The 20,648-nt window shown below is 47.3% G+C and overlaps 1 protein-coding gene across 3 annotated transcripts in view; it reads left to right on the top strand.

Annotated features, from left to right (window-relative positions):
* The window catches only part of PIKFYVE (phosphoinositide kinase, FYVE-type zinc finger containing), a 450,712-nt gene that overhangs the window by 276,438 nt on the left and 153,626 nt on the right, over positions 1 to 20,648 (top strand). For all 3 annotated transcript variants that reach the window (XM_077275690.1, XM_077275691.1, XM_077275692.1), the window contains 4 exons: positions 12,378 to 12,435; positions 14,555 to 14,698; positions 16,823 to 16,943; positions 18,665 to 18,760. In XM_077275690.1, the coding sequence (XP_077131805.1) occupies positions 12,378 to 12,435; positions 14,555 to 14,698; positions 16,823 to 16,943; positions 18,665 to 18,760 (419 nt within the window). The remainder of the gene's footprint in view (positions 1 to 12,377; positions 12,436 to 14,554; positions 14,699 to 16,822; positions 16,944 to 18,664; positions 18,761 to 20,648) is intronic.

The raw sequence follows: 20,648 nt of genomic DNA, 5'->3' as shown, positions 1-20,648 counted from the left end.
CACCATCTAGTAAATTCCCAGGGGGAGAGCGCCATCTAGTAAATCAGCAGGGGGCAGCGACATCTAGTAAATTCCCTGGGGAGAGCGCCTTTTAGTAAATTACCAGGGGTGAGCGCCATTAAATTCCCAGTGGAGTGCGCCATCTAGTAAATTACCAGAGGGAGCACCATCTATTAAATTCCCAGGGGAGAGCACCATCTATTAAATTCCCAGTGGAGAGCGCAATCTATTAAATTTCCAGTGGAGCGCCGCCATCTATTAAATTCCCAGTGGGGAGTGCCATCTAGTAAATTTCCAGGGGGGAGCGCCATCTAGTAAATTCCCTGGGGAGAGCACCATTTAGTTTATTCCCAGTGGAGAGCACCATTTAGTAAATTACCAGGGGAGAGCGCCATCTATTAAATTCCCAGTGGAGCGCGCCATCTAGTAAATTCCTAGGGGAGAGCGCCATTTAGTAAATTCCCGGAGGAGAGCGCCATCTATTAAATTCCCACTGGAGCGCACCATCTAGTAAATTACCAGAGGGAGCGCCATCTAGTAAATTCCCAGGGGAGAGCGCCATCTATTAAATTCCCAGTGGAGCACCGCCATCTAGTAAATTTCCAGAGGGAGCGCCATCTAGTAAATTCCCTGGGGAGAGCGCCATCTACTAAATTCCCAGGGGAGAGCGCCATCTAGTAAATTACCAGGGAGCAGCGTCATCTAGTAAATTACCAGAGGGAGAGCATCATGTAGTAAATTTCCCAGGGGGAGCGCCATCTAGTAAATTCCCAGGGAGCAGCGTCATCTAGTAAATTCCCAGGGGGGAGCGCCATCTAGTAAATTCCCAGGGGAGAGCGCCATCTAGTAAATTACCAGGGGGAGAGCGCCATCTAGTAAATTCCCAGGGGAGCTCCCCATCTAGTAAATTACCACGGGAGCATACCACCTAGTAAATTCCCAGGGGAGCATACCATCGAGTAAATTACCAGAGGGAGACCGTCATCTAGTAAAATCCAAGGGGAGAGCACACCATCTAGTAAAATCCCAGGGGAGAGCACCATCTAGTAAATTCCCAGGGGAGAGCGCCATCTAGTAAATTACCAGAGGGAGAGTGTCATCTAGTAAATTACCAGAGGGAGAGCGTCATCTAGTAAATTTCCAGGGGAGCGCACCATCTAGTAAATTCCCAAGGGAGTGCACCATCTAGTAAATTCCCAGGGGGAGAGCGCCATCTAGTAAATTCCCAGGGGAGAGCGCCATTTAGTAAATTCCCAGGGGGGGAGCGCCATCTATTAAATTCCCAGTGGAGCGCCGCCATCTAGTAAATTACCAGAGGGAGCGCCATCTAGTAAATTCCCAGGGGAGTGCACCATCTAGTAAATTCCCAGGGGGAGAGCGCCATCTAGTAAATCAGCAGGGGGCAGCGACATCTAGTAAATTCCCTGGGGAGAGCGCCTTTTAGTAAATTACCAGGGGTGAGCGCCATTAAATTCCCAGTGGAGTGCACCATCTAGTAAATTACCAGAGGGAGCACCATCTATTAAATTCCCAGGGGAGAGCACCATCTATTAAATTCCCAGTGGAGAGCGCAATCTATTAAATTTCCAGTGGAGCGCCGCCATCTATTAAATTCCCAGTGGGGAGTGCCATCTAGTAAATTTCCAGGGGGGAGCGCCATCTAGTAAATTCCCTGGGGAGAGCACCATTTAGTTTATTCCCAGTGGAGAGCACCATTTAGTAAATTACCAGGGGAGAGCGCCATCTATTAAATTCCCAGTGGAGCGCGCCATCTAGTAAATTCCTAGGGGAGAGCGCCATTTAGTAAATTCCCGGAGGAGAGCGCCATCTATTAAATTCCCACTGGAGCGCACCATCTAGTAAATTACCAGAGGGAGCGCCATCTAGTAAATTCCCAGGGGAGAGCGCCATCTATTAAATTCCCAGTGGAGCACCGCCATCTAGTAAATTTCCAGAGGGAGCGCCATCTAGTAAATTCCCTGGGGAGAGCACCATTTAGTTTATTCCCAGTGGAGAGCGCCATGTAGTAAATTCCCAGGGGAGAGCGTCATCTAGTAAATTCCCAGGGGGAGAGCGCCATCTATTAAATTCCCACTGGAGTGCGCCATCTAGTAAATTACCTGAGGGAGCGCCATCTAGTAAATTCCCAGGGGGGAGCGCCATCTAGTAAATTCCTTGGGGAGAGCACCATTTAGTTTATTCCCAGTGGAGAGCGCCATCTAGTAAATTCCCAGGGGAGAGCGTCATCTAGTAAATTCCCAGGGGGGAGCGCCATCTAGTAAATTCCCAGGGGAGAGCGCCATTTAGTAAATTCCCAGGGGGGGAGCGCCATCTAGTAAATTCCCAGGGGGGGAGCGCCATCTAGTAAATTCCCAGGGGAGAGCGTCATCTAGTAAATTCCCAGGGGGGAGCGCCATCTAGTAAATTCCCTGGGGAGAGCACCATTTAGTTTATTCCCAGTGGAGAGCACCATTTAGTAAATTACCAGGGGAGAGCGCCATCTATTAAATTCCCAGTGGAGCGCGCCATCTAGTAAATTCCTAGGGGAGAGCGCCATTTAGTAAATTCCCGGAGGAGAGCGCCATCTATTAAATTCCCACTGGAGCGCGCCATCTAGTAAATTACCAGAGGGAGCGCCATCTAGTAAATTCCCAGGGGAGAGCGCCATTTAGTAAATTCCAAGGGGGGGGAGCGCCATCTATTTAATTCCCAGTGGAGCGCCGCCATCTAGTAAATTACCAGAGGGAGTGCCATCTAGTAAATTCCCAGGGGGGAGCGCCATCTAGTAAATTCCCTGGGGAGAGCACCATCTAGTAAATTCCCAGAGGAGAGCGTCATCTAGTAAATTCCCAGGGGGAGAGCGCCATCTATTAAATTCCCACTGAAGCGCGCCATCTAGTAAATTACCAGAGGGAGCGCCATCTAGTAAATTCTCAGGGAGGAGCGCCATCTAGTAAATTCCTTGGGGAGAGCACCATTTAGTTTATTCCCAGTGGAGCGCGCCATCTAGTAAATTCCCAGGGGAGAGCATCATCTAGTAAATTCCCTGGGGAGAGCACCATTTAGTTTATTCCCAGTGGAGAGCGCCATGTAGTAAATTACCAGGGGAGAGCGCCATCTATTCAATTCCCAGTGGAACACGCCATCTAGTAAATTCCCAGGGGAGAGCGTCATCTAGTAAATTTCCAGGGGAGAGCGCCATCTAGTAAATTCCCACGGGGGGAGCGCCATCTAGTAAATTCCCAGGGAGCAGCGTCATCTAGTAAAATCCCAGGGGAGAGCGCCATCTAGTAAATTCCCAGGGGAGAGCGCCATCTTGTAAATTACCAGAGGGAGAACGTCATCTAGTAAATTTCCAGGGGAGCGCACCATCTAGTAAATTCCCAAGGGAGTGCACAATCTAGTAAATTCCCAGGGGAGTGCACCATCTACTAAATTCCCAGGGGAGAGCGCCATCTAGTAAATTCCCAGGGTTAGAGCGCCATCTAGTAAATTAGCAGGGGGCAGCGTCATCTAGTAAATTTCCTGGGGGGAGCACCATCTAGTAAATTCCCAGGGGAGAGCGCCATCTACTAAATTCCCAGGGGAGAGCGCCATCTAGTAAATTACCAGGGAGCAGCGTCATCTAGTAAATTACCAGAGGGAGAGCATCATGTAGTAAATTTCCCAGGGGGAGCGCCATCTAGTAAATTCCCAGGGGGGGGGGAGCGCCATCTAGTAAATTCCCAGGGAGCAGCGTCATCTAGTAAATTCCCAGGGGGGAGCGCCATCTAGTAAATTCCCAGGGGAGAGCGCCATCTAGTAAATTACCAGGGGGAGAGCGCCATCTAGTAAATTCCCAGGGGAGCTCCCCATCTAGTAAATTACCACGGGAGCATACCACCTAGTAAATTCCCAGGGGAGCATACCATCGAGTAAATTACCAGAGGGAGACCGTCATCTAGTAAAATCCAAGGGGAGAGCACACCATCTAGTAAAATCCCAGGGGAGAGCACCATCTAGTAAATTCCCAGGGGAGAGCGCCATCTAGTAAATTACCAGAGGGAGAGTGTCATCTAGTAAATTACCAGAGGGAGAGCGTCATCTAGTAAATTTCCAGGGGAGCGCACCATCTAGTAAATTCCCAAGGGAGTGCACCATCTAGTAAATTCCCAGGGGGAGAGCGCCATCTAGTAAATTCCCAGGGGAGAGCGCCATTTAGTAAATTCCCAGGGGGGGAGCGCCATCTATTAAATTCCCAGTGGAGCGCCGCCATCTAGTAAATTACCAGAGGGAGCGCCATCTAGTAAATTCCCAGGGGAGTGCACCATCTAGTAAATTCCCAGGGGGAGAGCGCCATCTAGTAAATCAGCAGGGGGCAGCGACATCTAGTAAATTCCCTGGGGAGAGCGCCTTTTAGTAAATTACCAGGGGTGAGCGCCATTAAATTCCCAGTGGAGTGCGCCATCTAGTAAATTACCAGAGGGAGCACCATCTATTAAATTCCCAGGGGAGAGCACCATCTATTAAATTCCCAGTGGAGAGCGCAATCTATTAAATTTCCAGTGGAGCGCCGCCATCTATTAAATTCCCAGTGGGGAGTGCCATCTAGTAAATTTCCAGGGGGGAGCGCCATCTAGTAAATTCCCTGGGGAGAGCACCATTTAGTTTATTCCCAGTGGAGAGCACCATTTAGTAAATTACCAGGGGAGAGCGCCATCTATTAAATTCCCAGTGGAGCGCGCCATCTAGTAAATTCCTAGGGGAGAGCGCCATTTAGTAAATTCCCGGAGGAGAGCGCCATCTATTAAATTCCCACTGGAGCGCACCATCTAGTAAATTACCAGAGGGAGCGCCATCTAGTAAATTCCCAGGGGAGAGCGCCATCTATTAAATTCCCAGTGGAGCACCGCCATCTAGTAAATTTCCAGAGGGAGCGCCATCTAGTAAATTCCCTGGGGAGAGCGCCATCTACTAAATTCCCAGGGGAGAGCGCCATCTAGTAAATTACCAGGGAGCAGCGTCATCTAGTAAATTACCAGAGGGAGAGCATCATGTAGTAAATTTCCCAGGGGGAGCGCCATCTAGTAAATTCCCAGGGGGGGGGGAGCGCCATCTAGTAAATTCCCAGGGAGCAGCGTCATCTAGTAAATTCCCAGGGGGGAGCGCCATCTAGTAAATTCCCAGGGGAGAGCGCCATCTAGTAAATTACCAGGGGGAGAGCGCCATCTAGTAAATTCCCAGGGGAGCTCCCCATCTAGTAAATTACCACGGGAGCATACCACCTAGTAAATTCCCAGGGGAGCATACCATCGAGTAAATTACCAGAGGGAGACCGTCATCTAGTAAAATCCAAGGGGAGAGCACACCATCTAGTAAAATCCCAGGGGAGAGCACCATCTAGTAAATTCCCAGGGGAGAGCGCCATCTAGTAAATTACCAGAGGGAGAGTGTCATCTAGTAAATTACCAGAGGGAGAGCGTCATCTAGTAAATTTCCAGGGGAGCGCACCATCTAGTAAATTCCCAAGGGAGTGCACCATCTAGTAAATTCCCAGGGGGAGAGCGCCATCTAGTAAATTCCCAGGGGAGAGCGCCATTTAGTAAATTCCCAGGGGGGGAGCGCCATCTATTAAATTCCCAGTGGAGCGCCGCCATCTAGTAAATTACCAGAGGGAGCGCCATCTAGTAAATTCCCAGGGGAGTGCACCATCTAGTAAATTCCCAGGGGGAGAGCGCCATCTAGTAAATCAGCAGGGGGCAGCGACATCTAGTAAATTCCCTGGGGAGAGCGCCTTTTAGTAAATTACCAGGGGTGAGCGCCATTAAATTCCCAGTGGAGTGCACCATCTAGTAAATTACCAGAGGGAGCACCATCTATTAAATTCCCAGGGGAGAGCACCATCTATTAAATTCCCAGTGGAGAGCGCAATCTATTAAATTTCCAGTGGAGCGCCGCCATCTATTAAATTCCCAGTGGGGAGTGCCATCTAGTAAATTTCCAGGGGGGAGCGCCATCTAGTAAATTCCCTGGGGAGAGCACCATTTAGTTTATTCCCAGTGGAGAGCACCATTTAGTAAATTACCAGGGGAGAGCGCCATCTATTAAATTCCCAGTGGAGCGCGCCATCTAGTAAATTCCTAGGGGAGAGCGCCATTTAGTAAATTCCCGGAGGAGAGCGCCATCTATTAAATTCCCACTGGAGCGCACCATCTAGTAAATTACCAGAGGGAGCGCCATCTAGTAAATTCCCAGGGGAGAGCGCCATCTATTAAATTCCCAGTGGAGCACCGCCATCTAGTAAATTTCCAGAGGGAGCGCCATCTAGTAAATTCCCTGGGGAGAGCACCATTTAGTTTATTCCCAGTGGAGAGCGCCATGTAGTAAATTCCCAGGGGAGAGCGTCATCTAGTAAATTCCCAGGGGGAGAGCGCCATCTATTAAATTCCCACTGGAGTGCGCCATCTAGTAAATTACCTGAGGGAGCGCCATCTAGTAAATTCCCAGGGGGGAGCGCCATCTAGTAAATTCCTTGGGGAGAGCACCATTTAGTTTATTCCCAGTGGAGAGCGCCATCTAGTAAATTCCCAGGGGAGAGCGTCATCTAGTAAATTCCCAGGGGGGAGCGCCATCTAGTAAATTCCCAGGAGAGAGCGCCATTTAGTAAATTCCCAGGGGGGGAGCGCCATCTAGTAAATTCCCAGGGGGGGAGCGCCATCTAGTAAATTCCCAGGGGAGAGCGTCATCTAGTAAATTCCCAGGGGGGAGCGCCATCTAGTAAATTCCCTGGGGAGAGCACCATTTAGTTTATTCCCAGTGGAGAGCACCATTTAGTAAATTACCAGGGGAGAGCGCCATCTATTAAATTCCCAGTGGAGCGCGCCATCTAGTAAATTCCTAGGGGAGAGCGCCATTTAGTAAATTCCCGGAGGAGAGCGCCATCTATTAAATTCCCACTGGAGCGCGCCATCTAGTAAATTACCAGAGGGAGCGCCATCTAGTAAATTCCCAGGGGAGAGCGCCATTTAGTAAATTCCAAGGGGGGGGAGCGCCATCTATTTAATTCCCAGTGGAGCGCCGCCATCTAGTAAATTACCAGAGGGAGTGCCATCTAGTAAATTCCCAGGGGGGAGCGCCATCTAGTAAATTCCCTGGGGAGAGCACCATCTAGTAAATTCCCAGAGGAGAGCGTCATCTAGTAAATTCCCAGGGGGAGAGCGCCATCTATTAAATTCCCACTGAAGCGCGCCATCTAGTAAATTACCAGAGGGAGCGCCATCTAGTAAATTCTCAGGGAGGAGCGCCATCTAGTAAATTCCTTGGGGAGAGCACCATTTAGTTTATTCCCAGTGGAGCGCGCCATCTAGTAAATTCCCAGGGGAGAGCATCATCTAGTAAATTCCCTGGGGAGAGCACCATTTAGTTTATTCCCAGTGGAGAGCGCCATGTAGTAAATTACCAGGGGAGAGCGCCATCTATTCAATTCCCAGTGGAACACGCCATCTAGTAAATTCCCAGGGGAGAGCGTCATCTAGTAAATTTCCAGGGGAGAGCGCCATCTAGTAAATTCCCACGGGGGGAGCGCCATCTAGTAAATTCCCAGGGAGCAGCGTCATCTAGTAAAATCCCAGGGGAGAGCGCCATCTAGTAAATTCCCAGGGGAGAGCGCCATCTTGTAAATTACCAGAGGGAGAACGTCATCTAGTAAATTTCCAGGGGAGCGCACCATCTAGTAAATTCCCAAGGGAGTGCACAATCTAGTAAATTCCCAGGGGAGTGCACCATCTACTAAATTCCCAGGGGAGAGCGCCATCTAGTAAATTCCCAGGGGGCAGCGTCATCTAGAAAATTTCCTGGGGGGAGCACCATCTAGTAAATTCCCAGGGGAGAGCGCCATCTACTAAATTCCCAGGGGAGAGCGCCATCTAGTAAATTACCAGGGAGCAGCGTCATCTAGTAAATTACCAGAGGGAGAGCATCATGTAGTAAATTTCCCAGGGGGAGCGCCATCTAGTAAATTCCCAGGGGGGGGGGAGCGCCATCTAGTAAATTCCCAGGGAGCAGCGTCATCTAGTAAATTCCCAGGGGGGAGCGCCATCTAGTAAATTCCCAGGGGAGAGCGCCATCTAGTAAATTACCAGGGGGAGAGCGCCATCTAGTAAATTCCCAGGGGAGCTCCCCATCTAGTAAATTACCACGGGAGCATACCACCTAGTAAATTCCCAGGGGAGCATACCATCGAGTAAATTACCAGAGGGAGAGCATCATGTAGTAAATTTCCCAGGGGGAGCGCCATCTAGTAAATTCCCAGGGGGGGGGGAGCGCCATCTAGTAAATTCCCAGGGAGCAGCGTCATCTAGTAAATTCCCAGGGGGGAGCGCCATCTAGTAAATTCCCAGGGGAGAGCGCCATCTAGTAAATTCCCAGGGAGCAGCGTCATCTAGTAAAATCCCAGGGGGGAGCGCCATCTAGTAAATTCCCAGGGGAGAGCGCCATCTAGTAAATTACCAGAGGGAGAGCGTCATCTAGTAAATTTCCAGGGGAGAGCGCCATCTAGTAAATTCCCACGGGGGGAGCGCCATCTAGTAAATTCCCAGGGAGCAGCGTCATCTAGTAAAATCCCAGGGGAGAGCGCCATCTAGTAAATTCCCAGGGGAGAGCGCCATCTAGTAAATTACCAGAGGGAGAGCGTCATCTAGTAAATTTCCAGGGGAGAGCGCCATCTAGTAAATTCCCACGGGGGGAGCGCCATCTAGTAAATTCCCAGGGAGCAGCGTCATCTAGTAAAATCCCAGGGGAGAGCGCCATCTAGTAAATTCCCAGGGGAGAGCGCCATCTTGTAAATTACCAGAGGGAGAACGTCATCTAGTAAATTTCCAGGGGAGCGCACCATCTAGTAAATTCCCAAGGGAGTGCACAATCTAGTAAATTCCCAGGGGAGTGCACCATCTACTAAATTCCCAGGGGAGAGCGCCATCTAGTAAATTCCCAGGGTTAGAGCGCCATCTAGTAAATTAGCAGGGGGCAGCGTCATCTAGTAAATTTCCTGGGGGGAGCACCATCTAGTAAATTCCCAGGGGAGAGCGCCATCTACTAAATTCCCAGGGGAGAGCGCCATCTAGTAAATTACCAGGGAGCAGCGTCATCTAGTAAATTACCAGAGGGAGAGCATCATGTAGTAAATTTCCCAGGGGGAGCGCCATCTAGTAAATTCCCAGGGGGGGGGGAGCGCCATCTAGTAAATTCCCAGGGAGCAGCGTCATCTAGTAAATTCCCAGGGGGGAGCGCCATCTAGTAAATTCCCAGGGGAGAGCGCCATCTAGTAAATTACCAGGGGGAGAGCGCCATCTAGTAAATTCCCAGGGGAGCTCCCCATCTAGTAAATTACCACGGGAGCATACCACCTAGTAAATTCCCAGGGGAGCATACCATCGAGTAAATTACCAGAGGGAGACCGTCATCTAGTAAAATCCAAGGGGAGAGCACACCATCTAGTAAAATCCCAGGGGAGAGCACCATCTAGTAAATTCCCAGGGGAGAGCGCCATCTAGTAAATTACCAGAGGGAGAGTGTCATCTAGTAAATTACCAGAGGGAGAGCGTCATCTAGTAAATTTCCAGGGGAGCGCACCATCTAGTAAATTCCCAAGGGAGTGCACCATCTAGTAAATTCCCAGGGGGAGAGCGCCATCTAGTAAATTCCCAGGGGAGAGCGCCATTTAGTAAATTCCCAGGGGGGGAGCGCCATCTATTAAATTCCCAGTGGAGCGCCGCCATCTAGTAAATTACCAGAGGGAGCGCCATCTAGTAAATTCCCAGGGGAGTGCACCATCTAGTAAATTCCCAGGGGGAGAGCGCCATCTAGTAAATCAGCAGGGGGCAGCGACATCTAGTAAATTCCCTGGGGAGAGCGCCTTTTAGTAAATTACCAGGGGTGAGCGCCATTAAATTCCCAGTGGAGTGCGCCATCTAGTAAATTACCAGAGGGAGCACCATCTATTAAATTCCCAGGGGAGAGCACCATCTATTAAATTCCCAGTGGAGAGCGCAATCTATTAAATTTCCAGTGGAGCGCCGCCATCTATTAAATTCCCAGTGGGGAGTGCCATCTAGTAAATTTCCAGGGGGGAGCGCCATCTAGTAAATTCCCTGGGGAGAGCACCATTTAGTTTATTCCCAGTGGAGAGCACCATTTAGTAAATTACCAGGGGAGAGCGCCATCTATTAAATTCCCAGTGGAGCGCGCCATCTAGTAAATTCCTAGGGGAGAGCGCCATTTAGTAAATTCCCGGAGGAGAGCGCCATCTATTAAATTCCCACTGGAGCGCACCATCTAGTAAATTACCAGAGGGAGCGCCATCTAGTAAATTCCCAGGGGAGAGCGCCATCTATTAAATTCCCAGTGGAGCACCGCCATCTAGTAAATTTCCAGAGGGAGCGCCATCTAGTAAATTCCCTGGGGAGAGCACCATTTAGTTTATTCCCAGTGGAGAGCGCCATGTAGTAAATTCCCAGGGGAGAGCGTCATCTAGTAAATTCCCAGGGGGAGAGCGCCATCTATTAAATTCCCACTGGAGTGCGCCATCTAGTAAATTACCTGAGGGAGCGCCATCTAGTAAATTCCCAGGGGGGAGCGCCATCTAGTAAATTCCCTGGGGAGAGCACCATTTAGTTTATTCCCAGTGGAGAGCGCCATCTAGTAAATTCCCAGGGGAGAGCGTCATCTAGTAAATTCCCAGGGGGGAGCGCCATCTAGTAAATTCCCAGGGGAGAGCGCCATTTAGTAAATTCCCAGGGGGGGAGCGCCATCTAGTAAATTCCCAGGGGGGGAGCGCCATCTAGTAAATTCCCAGGGGAGAGCGTCATCTAGTAAATTCCCAGGGGGGAGCGCCATCTAGTAAATTCCCTGGGGAGAGCACCATTTAGTTTATTCCCAGTGGAGAGCACCATTTAGTAAATTACCAGGGGAGAGCGCCATCTATTAAATTCCCAGTGGAGCGCGCCATCTAGTAAATTCCTAGGGGAGAGCGCCATTTAGTAAATTCCCGGAGGAGAGCGCCATCTATTAAATTCCCACTGGAGCGCGCCATCTAGTAAATTACCAGAGGGAGCGCCATCTAGTAAATTCCCAGGGGAGAGCGCCATTTAGTAAATTCCAAGGGGGGGGAGCGCCATCTATTTAATTCCCAGTGGAGCGCCGCCATCTAGTAAATTACCAGAGGGAGTGCCATCTAGTAAATTCCCAGGGGGGAGCGCCATCTAGTAAATTCCCTGGGGAGAGCACCATCTAGTAAATTCCCAGAGGAGAGCGTCATCTAGTAAATTCCCAGGGGGAGAGCGCCATCTATTAAATTCCCACTGAAGCGCGCCATCTAGTAAATTACCAGAGGGAGCGCCATCTAGTAAATTCTCAGGGAGGAGCGCCATCTAGTAAATTCCTTGGGGAGAGCACCATTTAGTTTATTCCCAGTGGAGCGCGCCATCTAGTAAATTCCCAGGGGAGAGCATCATCTAGTAAATTCCCTGGGGAGAGCACCATTTAGTTTATTCCCAGTGGAGAGCGCCATGTAGTAAATTACCAGGGGAGAGCGCCATCTATTCAATTCCCAGTGGAACACGCCATCTAGTAAATTCCCAGGGGAGAGCGTCATCTAGTAAATTCCCAGGGGAGAGCGCCATTTAGTAAATTCCCAGGGGGGGAGCGCCATCTATTAAATTCCCAGTGGAGCGCCGCCATCTAGTAAATTACCAGAGGGAGCGCCATCTAGTAAATTCTCAGGGAGGAGCGCCATCTAGTAAATTTCCTGGGGAGAGCACCATTTAGCTTATTCCCAGTGGAGCGCGCCATCTAGTAAATTCCCAGGGGAGAGCGTCATCTAGTAAATTCCCAGGGGAGAGCGTCATCTAGTAAATTCCCAGGGGAGAGCGCCATCTAGTAAATTCCCGGGGGAGAGCGCCATCTAGTAAATTCCCAGGAGTAGTGCCATCTAGTAAATTCCCGGTGGAGGGCGCCATCTAGTAAACTCCCGGGGGAGAGCGCCATCTAGTAAATTCCCAGGAGAGAGCGCCATCTAGTAAATTCCCAGGGGAGAGCGCCATTTAGTGATACTGTCCTGATCAGCCCGATCTTCAGAATGATTGAGTTATTGTGCTTTGTATTAACACTTTACCGATGATGGGAGAGGGTTTTTCATACAGTGAGCCACTCACTGGGAAAATCCACTTATTTTTTTCTCCACTTTCTGAAAGCCGGAATCTATGTGAAGAATAGAAAATGTTCTCCGGGTTGTGCAGGGCAATTCCAATTCAAATCTGTGTTTTGAGATGTCTTCTACTTAAAGTGCTATTATGTTCCTGGCTGTTAGATGTGGGCTGCTAATGTGTCTCTTTGATATCCAGGGCAGTGGTATGGATGCATCTCCGCGGAACTCCTCTCCTGCACAGAATGGGGACCGAGGTTTGTCATTTTGTTGTGTATTTTCCTTTCTCTGGCTGCTCAGTTATTAAGCGTTTTACTGGTAGCCTAAGGGTACCGTCTCACAGTGGCACTTTGGTCGCTACGACGGCACGATCTGTGACGCTCCAGCGTCGCTCCAATATCGCTCCAGCGTCGTAGACTGCGGTCACACGTTGCAATGCACGACGCTGGAGCGATAATTTCATGACGTATTTGCTATGTAGAAGCCGTTGGTTACTGTGCGCACATCGTATACAACCTTTGTTACACGATGCGATCATGCCGCCACAGCGGGACACTTGACGACGAAAGAAAGTTTCAAACGATCTGCTACGACGTACGATTCTCAGCGGGGTCCTTGATCGCAGTAGCGTGTCAGACACAGCGATATCGTATGGATATCGCTGGAACGTCACGGATCGTGCCGTCATAGCGACCAAAGTGCCACTGTGAGACAATACCCTTAGTTCTATGTCCTCTCGTGTCCAGTAACCACCATCAAAAGGAAAACAAACCCTCAGAGGTGTACTAGGAGACCACAATGAATGCACATTAGATTTCCCTGGAACTTGCCCATCATCTGAGGTATATGGGGGGTCTCCGCTCTTATTTTGTCCAGACAAAAAACGTATCACCTAAACTTTTCTAAAGATGTCTGTAATGTAGTGTTGGTGTATTAAAATATTTACAGATCGCAGTCTTTCCAGCTTCCAGCGCTACTCCATTCCTCTTCTCGGCCACATAACCAATTCAGACTCTCCTTATCACACGGATTTATGTGGAGCTTTTTTTTTACTGCTTTTGCAGTAAGCCTACGGAGCCTCATTGTGTCATCATCCGCTTTCATTGATGGGAGCAGCACACTGCGCATAGCAGTCCCTGAGTGAGACGGCAAAGGAGAGGAGCAGCCATGTGACCCAGAAGAGGACAGGAATGGCTTTGGAAACCGAGGAGATAGTGAGCAATAAGTAGTTGAATACAAGTGCATTAGAGAGGTGTGTAGAAGGGTTTAGGGGATGATTGTGGTGTCCGGAGTTCTTATGTAAATAGCTGTTACTTTGTTCATCTATTTCAGCCTTTATGAGCTCGGGAGGTGGACGAGGTTTAGTGTGTTTACATGCCACGTGCATGAGGCACTTCTAATTTGCTGCCATTATTGGTCTGGGCTGCAGCATAATCCCATCTTTGTGTATTACTAGAATCAGGATATTCTCCTCAGGGTATCGATAAACCTGAAGTAAGAAGATTATAATGCTGCTTCTCTGTGAGAACATGGCCAGATCGGTGCCTGACTCAGCAGGCTTTTGTTGTAAGATAAGCCTCTGTCTTGAAGGCCATTCTTGTTTCTGGGTGACAGCGTGAGTTCTGTTCCATATATTGTAGACTGTACTCGCTGTTGCTTAGTTTTAGGTTTAATCCCTGTAAAGTGGATGGTTGTAGTTATACCATGAAGACCTGCGACGTCCATTATGAGTAATAGCACTCATGGAAACAAGCTCCCTGCAGTCGCAGCATCTGATTCTTCAAATTTAGGTAGAAGTGGGTGTCTTTGGCTCCATTGTGTAGTGATAAATTGACATTCGGCATCTTAGCTCTTAAAGGGAATCTGTCAGCACATTTTATGCTGCCCCCTCTAAGCGAAAAGGAGTGACACACGCTGATTTCATGTTTGGTTTTTGAGTAGTCATGAGCGAGTGTACTCGTTGCTCGGGTTTTCCCTAGCACGCTCGAGTGGTCTCCGAGTATTTGTGACTTCTCGGAGATTTAGTTTTCGTCCCCGCAGCTGCATGATTTATGGCTGCTAGCCAGCCTGAATAATACATGTGGGGGTTGCTAGGGAATTCCCACATGTATTCAAGCTATCTATCAGCTGTAAATCATGCTGCTGCTGGAACAAAAACTATATCTCTGAGCACTCACAAATACTGGGAGACCACCCGAGAAAGCGGTCAATCAGTGACAGGGAACCCACATGTCATGGCTACCAAGTACCCCTGTGCTGGGGCATATCACTGAGAAGACATTTTCACCGGCACTGCAAGTCGTAAAGTGTATATTTGGCATTGCCTACTACATCGTTCTTTATAGCTAACCAAGTCTTTTTTATCACTTGTTCCAGAGGATCGATTCATGACCACCTTGTCTCAAAGTTCCACCGGCTCTACACATCTGCAGATTCCTAGCCCCCCAGAACTGATAACGGACCACGTTTTTACTGGTGCTCCAAATACAGTAGAAATGGACACTGCCAGCAGCTGTGAAGGTATTCCTATTGTCACTTGTCTCCTCTTGCTACGTACTAACTCGAGGTTCACAGAAGAAAAAATGTGTATTTGGGGATAAATTTACAAGCTCACAGAAAAAATCCCCCAAAAGATTTACAAGATAAAAATGAACCTTTATTAATCCAATTGATAAATTAACCACATAGGTGCACTACTAAAACCATCACCAAAACACTAGCATACTAAAGAGAACGGCCAGGATGGTGCCAAGCCCTGCACTCCACTGGGTGCACCCTACCTACCAGCGGAGGTTGGCACCCTAGATCCTGCGCATTGGTGCCCCCGCTCCTCGTCGACTCTCCCTGCTACTCCTACTGGGCCCTGCTGGGATAGGGGATAGAAAAGATCATACACACAGTGCCCCACTAAGATTATCTTCTTGAGTCGATCAAGGTAGTTTGATAGATCTGTACTACTATCTATCTAAAGAGGGGATTAATAACCTCTTCTATTTAGGCAAGCGGTGTCCCTAACATCTCGTAGTTGAGCTCTAACCTCGCCCTTTTTTAAAAAAAATTGCATAACACTCATTGGCTGTTACTGTAGTATCTGCCCCAGCCCCGCCCTCTGTCCACCCACTGCACACTCATTGGCTGTTAGTATCTGCCCCAGCCCTGCCCTCTGTCTGCACACTCATTGGCTGTTACTGTAGTATCTACCCCAGCACTGACTTCTGTCGTTGTGTCCGCAGAGTTTGTTGTAATGTAATGTCCAGTCTCTGCCAGACAGAAAAGAAATTGAAGGGGTGTGACCAGCTCCTCCAGAATGAGGATAGGGCTGGTCACATTCTGAAGTGTGGTATCTGGGCAACGGTGAAAAATGCTGACAGAAAGTATATTACACACTGTCAGCATTCCACAGCCTAGGTACACACATGCAATATTACAAAAGCTTGAACAATCCTTTTAAGGAATCAACTAGCTTATGTTTTAAATGGTTACATACTCTTTTTGAGGGAATGTTGTGAGTGTTGAGGGAGTGAGTGTTATAGTTTGACAGGTTCCCTTTAAGGACGATCAAACTGCCCAGTACTTAAAGGCCAAGTCTTTTTTCATTGTTCTTGCACTTTGAAATATGAGACTTTGAGATTTAAATGTAAGAAGAATGTCACTTCAAAGCATGAAATGTAAATGTCGTAACTGACATGCAATAATAAACCTAAAGGTTAAGTAAAACTGTTTTTTCTTTTACCAATTTATCTTACGTTTGTTTTTCATTTAAGAAAGGTTAACAAGCACTAGAGGCAACCAGTAGTGAATGTGGATTTACTATTCTCTTCCACGTTCGCTGATTACTTGAGTGATGATGTACGATCCACCGTGACTTTCACATTGTGAGCCAATGTCACCTCTGTAGGTTTTCTTCTTGGAAATGAAATCTGATTGAATTTCTGAGCTTTTCTCTATTCATAAATGTTTAGTAAAAGACTTTTCCTATAGACGTTATTAATGGTCATGAGGCTATAAAACTTATATGATATGCTCTTTTTATGAAAAGAAACTCTAACAAAACTGCTATCTGCATCCGATTTGCAAGCCTTTTCATATTCTTATCAGTGGTGCTTTGTGTGGCATCCTAGACCCATCAGCCCCTGAAAATAGATTTGCTGAATACTAAAGAAGTAAAAAAGAAAGTTATAGCTTTGTTGTCTGTTTGTGTGTTGTGCTGCAGGAACGGTGGAGAAGGGTGATAATGGGGAGCGCTGAGTCTTCAGACGCCGTCAGCGCTGATTTGTTAGCCATTAGAATAACTTGTACTGTGTGCTAACTTTGGTTCATGAATAATTGATGAGAATATATCCGTGACCTATCCATACAAACAAAGCTGACGCTCGACTGCACTCAGAGATGCTTCCTCTGTAGCCAGCGTTCTCTTCCAGTATGTGCATGTATGGGGGGATTCCTGCAGGCACACTACACTAATAGGATTACTAAATGGCGTCTATTACAGAGGATCCTTGTGCGGTGATTGTATGGGCACCGTGTACTGTCATCCTAATGATGATCCTGGCTTAGCAGCTGTGTACTTCTCATATCTGTCTGTTATGTGGAAGACATTTCTGTTAGTCCACTAATTTGTAATATATTTTATCGTTATTGTAGATGTTTTTGATGGTCATTTGCTGGGGTCCACGGACAGTCAGGTGAAGGAGAAGTCCACTATGAAAGCAATATTTGCAAACCTGCTTCCTGGAAACAATTATAATCCTATTCCACTCCCTTTGTGAGTATCTATGAATGGTGACTAAAGTTTTAAAGGTAACCTGACAGCTGATGTATGCTCCCCGATGCAGGGGCAGCATGTATCAAACGCTGGCTGTATGAACTCAGCTAGGCATGCTTGAAAAGCATATTTTCGAAGCCACCAGGGACTGAGCCACTTTGTGTCAATTACTGGCAGTGGGTGGGGAAAGCCGCCGGAGACTCGCCTGGCCGACTTATTCCCCAGTGGCCTTTAAAGTATAATTAGTTTCTGAAATGCCACAGGGTTTGAGTCAGACATACCAGGCTGAGATCTTACAGCCAGTGTAAGGGTACCGTCACACAGTACCATTTACATCGCTACGACGGCACGATTCGTGACGTCGTAGCATCGTATAATTATCGCTCCAGCGTCGTAGACTGCGGTCACACGTTGCAATCACGGCGCTGGAGCGATTCCGAAGTCCCCGGGTAACCAGGGTAAACATCGGGTTACTAAGCGCAGAGCCGCGCTTAGTAACCCGATGTTTACCCAGGTTACCAGCGTAAACGTAAAAAAAACAAACCGTACATACTTACATTCCGGTGTCTGTCCTCCGGCGTCTCAGCTTCTCTACACTGTGTAAGCACAGCGGCCGGAAAGCAGAGCAGTGACGTCAGACGTCACCGCTGTGCTCGCTTTCTGGCTGGCAGGCGCTCACAGTGCAGAGAAGCTGAGACGCCGGGGACAGACACCGGAATGTGAGTATGTACTGTTTGTTTTTTTTACGTTTACGCTGGTAACCACGGTAAACATCGGGTTACTAAGCGCGGCCCTGCGCTTAGTTACCCGATGTTTACCCTGGTTACAAGCGAACACATCGCTGGATCGCTGTCACACACAACGATCCAGCGATGTCAGCGGGTGATCAAGCGACGAAAGAAAGTTCCAAACGATCTGCTACGACGTACGATTCTCAGCAGGGTCCCTGATCGCTGCTGCGTGTCAGACACTGCGATATCGTATGGATATCGCTAGAACGTCACGAATCATACCGTCGTAGCGATCAAAATGGCACTGTGTGACGGTACCCTAAGACGTGTAACAATCTTTGACTTTTCAGAGTCAGATAAATCTCTTTTTTCTCATTTTGGCTGTGGAAATCAGTCTGCCTGTTAATTCTGCACATCTTGATAAAGGGTGTTGTATCCTTATTGCCTCACCCTCCTTATTACACAAATACATCACTTGACCTGCTTCATCCAATAAGCATTCAAGTTTATACAGCTTGGAGTAGGAAAATCTGCAGGAAAATGATGATATGGTCAAAACATTTGCCCAATAAGTCTGCAACCAGTGTATGTATAGAACACATTTATTAGTGGTTAAGACTGTTTGTAAATTCAGGGTTTAAGACTGGCATTTCGCCACTTAATGGATGTGGCACATTTTTCCTCTTCCACGTGGCCCTCGAGTGTTACTTCAATCAGGGACTGGAATACATGTCTTGTGTAAGTTACGCACTCAAGAGACATAACTTTTGAAAAATGTATGTGGTGGTCTTTGCCATTCCCCATAAAGCTCATGCTCCACCCAGTTTGGCGGACCTGGCTGGGACTGGTGTGAAAAGACCAAAACTCGCAAAATTTTTCCACAATTTTGACTCGTGCAGAAGTTTTGCCCCTGAAATTTGGTGAAAAGCACATTGATGAGTCGGATCCTAAGCTCTTTTAATGAGTTGTGTAACTTTTGTCTTCCTGCAGTGATCCAGATAAGCACTATCTTATGTACGAGCATGAACGTGTGCCTATAGCCGTGTGTGAGAAGGAGCCCAGCTCCATCATTGCGTTTGCACTCAGGTACCATATGGAATAACCGCTGAATACTTGCTTTCCTATGAAATGTTTGATTTGAAGGGGTCTATTTGCACATTTTGGACAAAACACATTTCTGGATGGATAATGCTACATTTGACCTAGAATTTACACTTTGTACTTGCTATTAATAAACTTCCAATTCTGATGTTTTGGAAGATGCGTATTTCAAAAAAGGTTTCTAAAGCACAGCTGCTATGTTCTGAAATAAGTTGAAAGGGAAGCCCAGGTACTGTACTCTCCACTAAAGTGAATGTTCTAAAATAGTGATTTAAAGGGCTCTCCACTAAAAATCCACAGAATAGCTGATAAATGTGTAGTCCTAAAGTCCCCCCCGTGTGAAAGGAGTAGTAGTGTGCATGTGCGACCACTGCTCCATTCATACAGAGGACTTTGGAGACCTGACCTCGTGATTGCTGGCGGTGTGAGTATCCAACCCTTAATGTTCAGGCAGGTTCTCTTTAAGATCCTTTTATTGGCATGTCTGCTTAGATTAAAACCTGAATTTCCAAATCCATTAAAATTCTCCAATTCCTCTATAATTTCCCTTAGACAATTAGGTGTCGCTGTTCCATTTGTCAATAGGGTGGGCTCCACACAGTCTGGTGGCACTTGTTGGAGCGCGTCAGTGCCTTTATGCCCTTATGCATCCATTTAACGAGTGTAGATGTGTTATTCATGCATGTCAGGAAGCAATAACAGACGAACATCACAATGCAAAATTCTGAAGAAAGAGACCCAGAATCTGTAAGGTGTGTGCACACGTTCAGCATTAGCTGCAGAAAAATCTGCTGCAAATACTGATATTTTGGCAGTAAAAATGCAGCATAAACTACACACGTTTTTCATGTGTTTTTAATGTGTGTTTTGTGCAGATTTTTACCCACTCATCAGTATGGATGAAATCTGCAGCAAAAACGCTGAAAGAATTGACATTCTGCAGATTTATATCTGCTCCAGATCCACAAGGATAAAATAAGCAACGTGTGCATCAGGGCTGTGGAGTCAGAGTCGTGGAGTCAGAGTTAGTTTTGGTTGGAGTCGGAGTCGGTAGATATGTACCGACTCCGACTCCAGATTTTAAAAAAGTATTAATATTTCATAATTGAACTTTCATATGAATTTTATAAATGTTACTCAAATATATATGTTCTATCAAACTATGAACAACAGTGATAAGCAGTTCTGCTGGAGATAGAGACATTTCTTACTTCTTGTGTGTCACTGTTCTCCACTGCCCTTATGTAATATTATACTTGGTTAACCTCATGGTGCCCCAACCCCCCTACTTACAATGTCTGAAACTGAAAGTGAAAATGTGTTGCAAATTCTTAGTAGTAAAGCTCCTCCTCTAGACTAGATGTTTACTAGGTCTGCGTCTTCCAAGCATCTCACAGCTGCTACTCAGAAGAGGAAGACTGTAAGAAGTATTATCCTTTCAACAAACTTTGCATCAGTTAACTGTGAGTACATGATGAATAACAGTATTACTGACCACTATATCAGTTGTACGACCTGGCAATAATTTTGTACAATTGTTTTTAGGAAAAACAATTGTCATTTGGATTGTGAATGCAGAATTAAAAACCTGAGAATGTCAAAGAAGCGTCACATTAAATCAGCTGTATTTGAACATTTCACCATCACTCAAGATAGAAAACATTATGTCTGTCAGTGTATGACAAATGATCCAGACGAAAACAAATGCTGTGAAGCCAAGATCAGTGCTTATTCAGGCAAAGATAAAAAAGCTCCTACCAGAGCTCTTCTAATCTAAAGAGACATTTAGGGTATGTGCACACGTCAGGATTTCTTGCAGAAATTTCCTGAAGAAAACCGGAAATTTTCTGCAAGAAATCCGCATTTTTTTTTT

The sequence above is a fragment of the Ranitomeya variabilis genome, chromosome 7, assembly GCF_051348905.1.
Source record: "Ranitomeya variabilis isolate aRanVar5 chromosome 7, aRanVar5.hap1, whole genome shotgun sequence".
Classification (NCBI taxonomy): Eukaryota; Metazoa; Chordata; class Amphibia; order Anura; family Dendrobatidae; genus Ranitomeya; species Ranitomeya variabilis.
The sequence above is the reverse complement of the archived record's forward strand: the minus strand, read 5'-3'. Positions and strand labels throughout refer to the sequence as shown.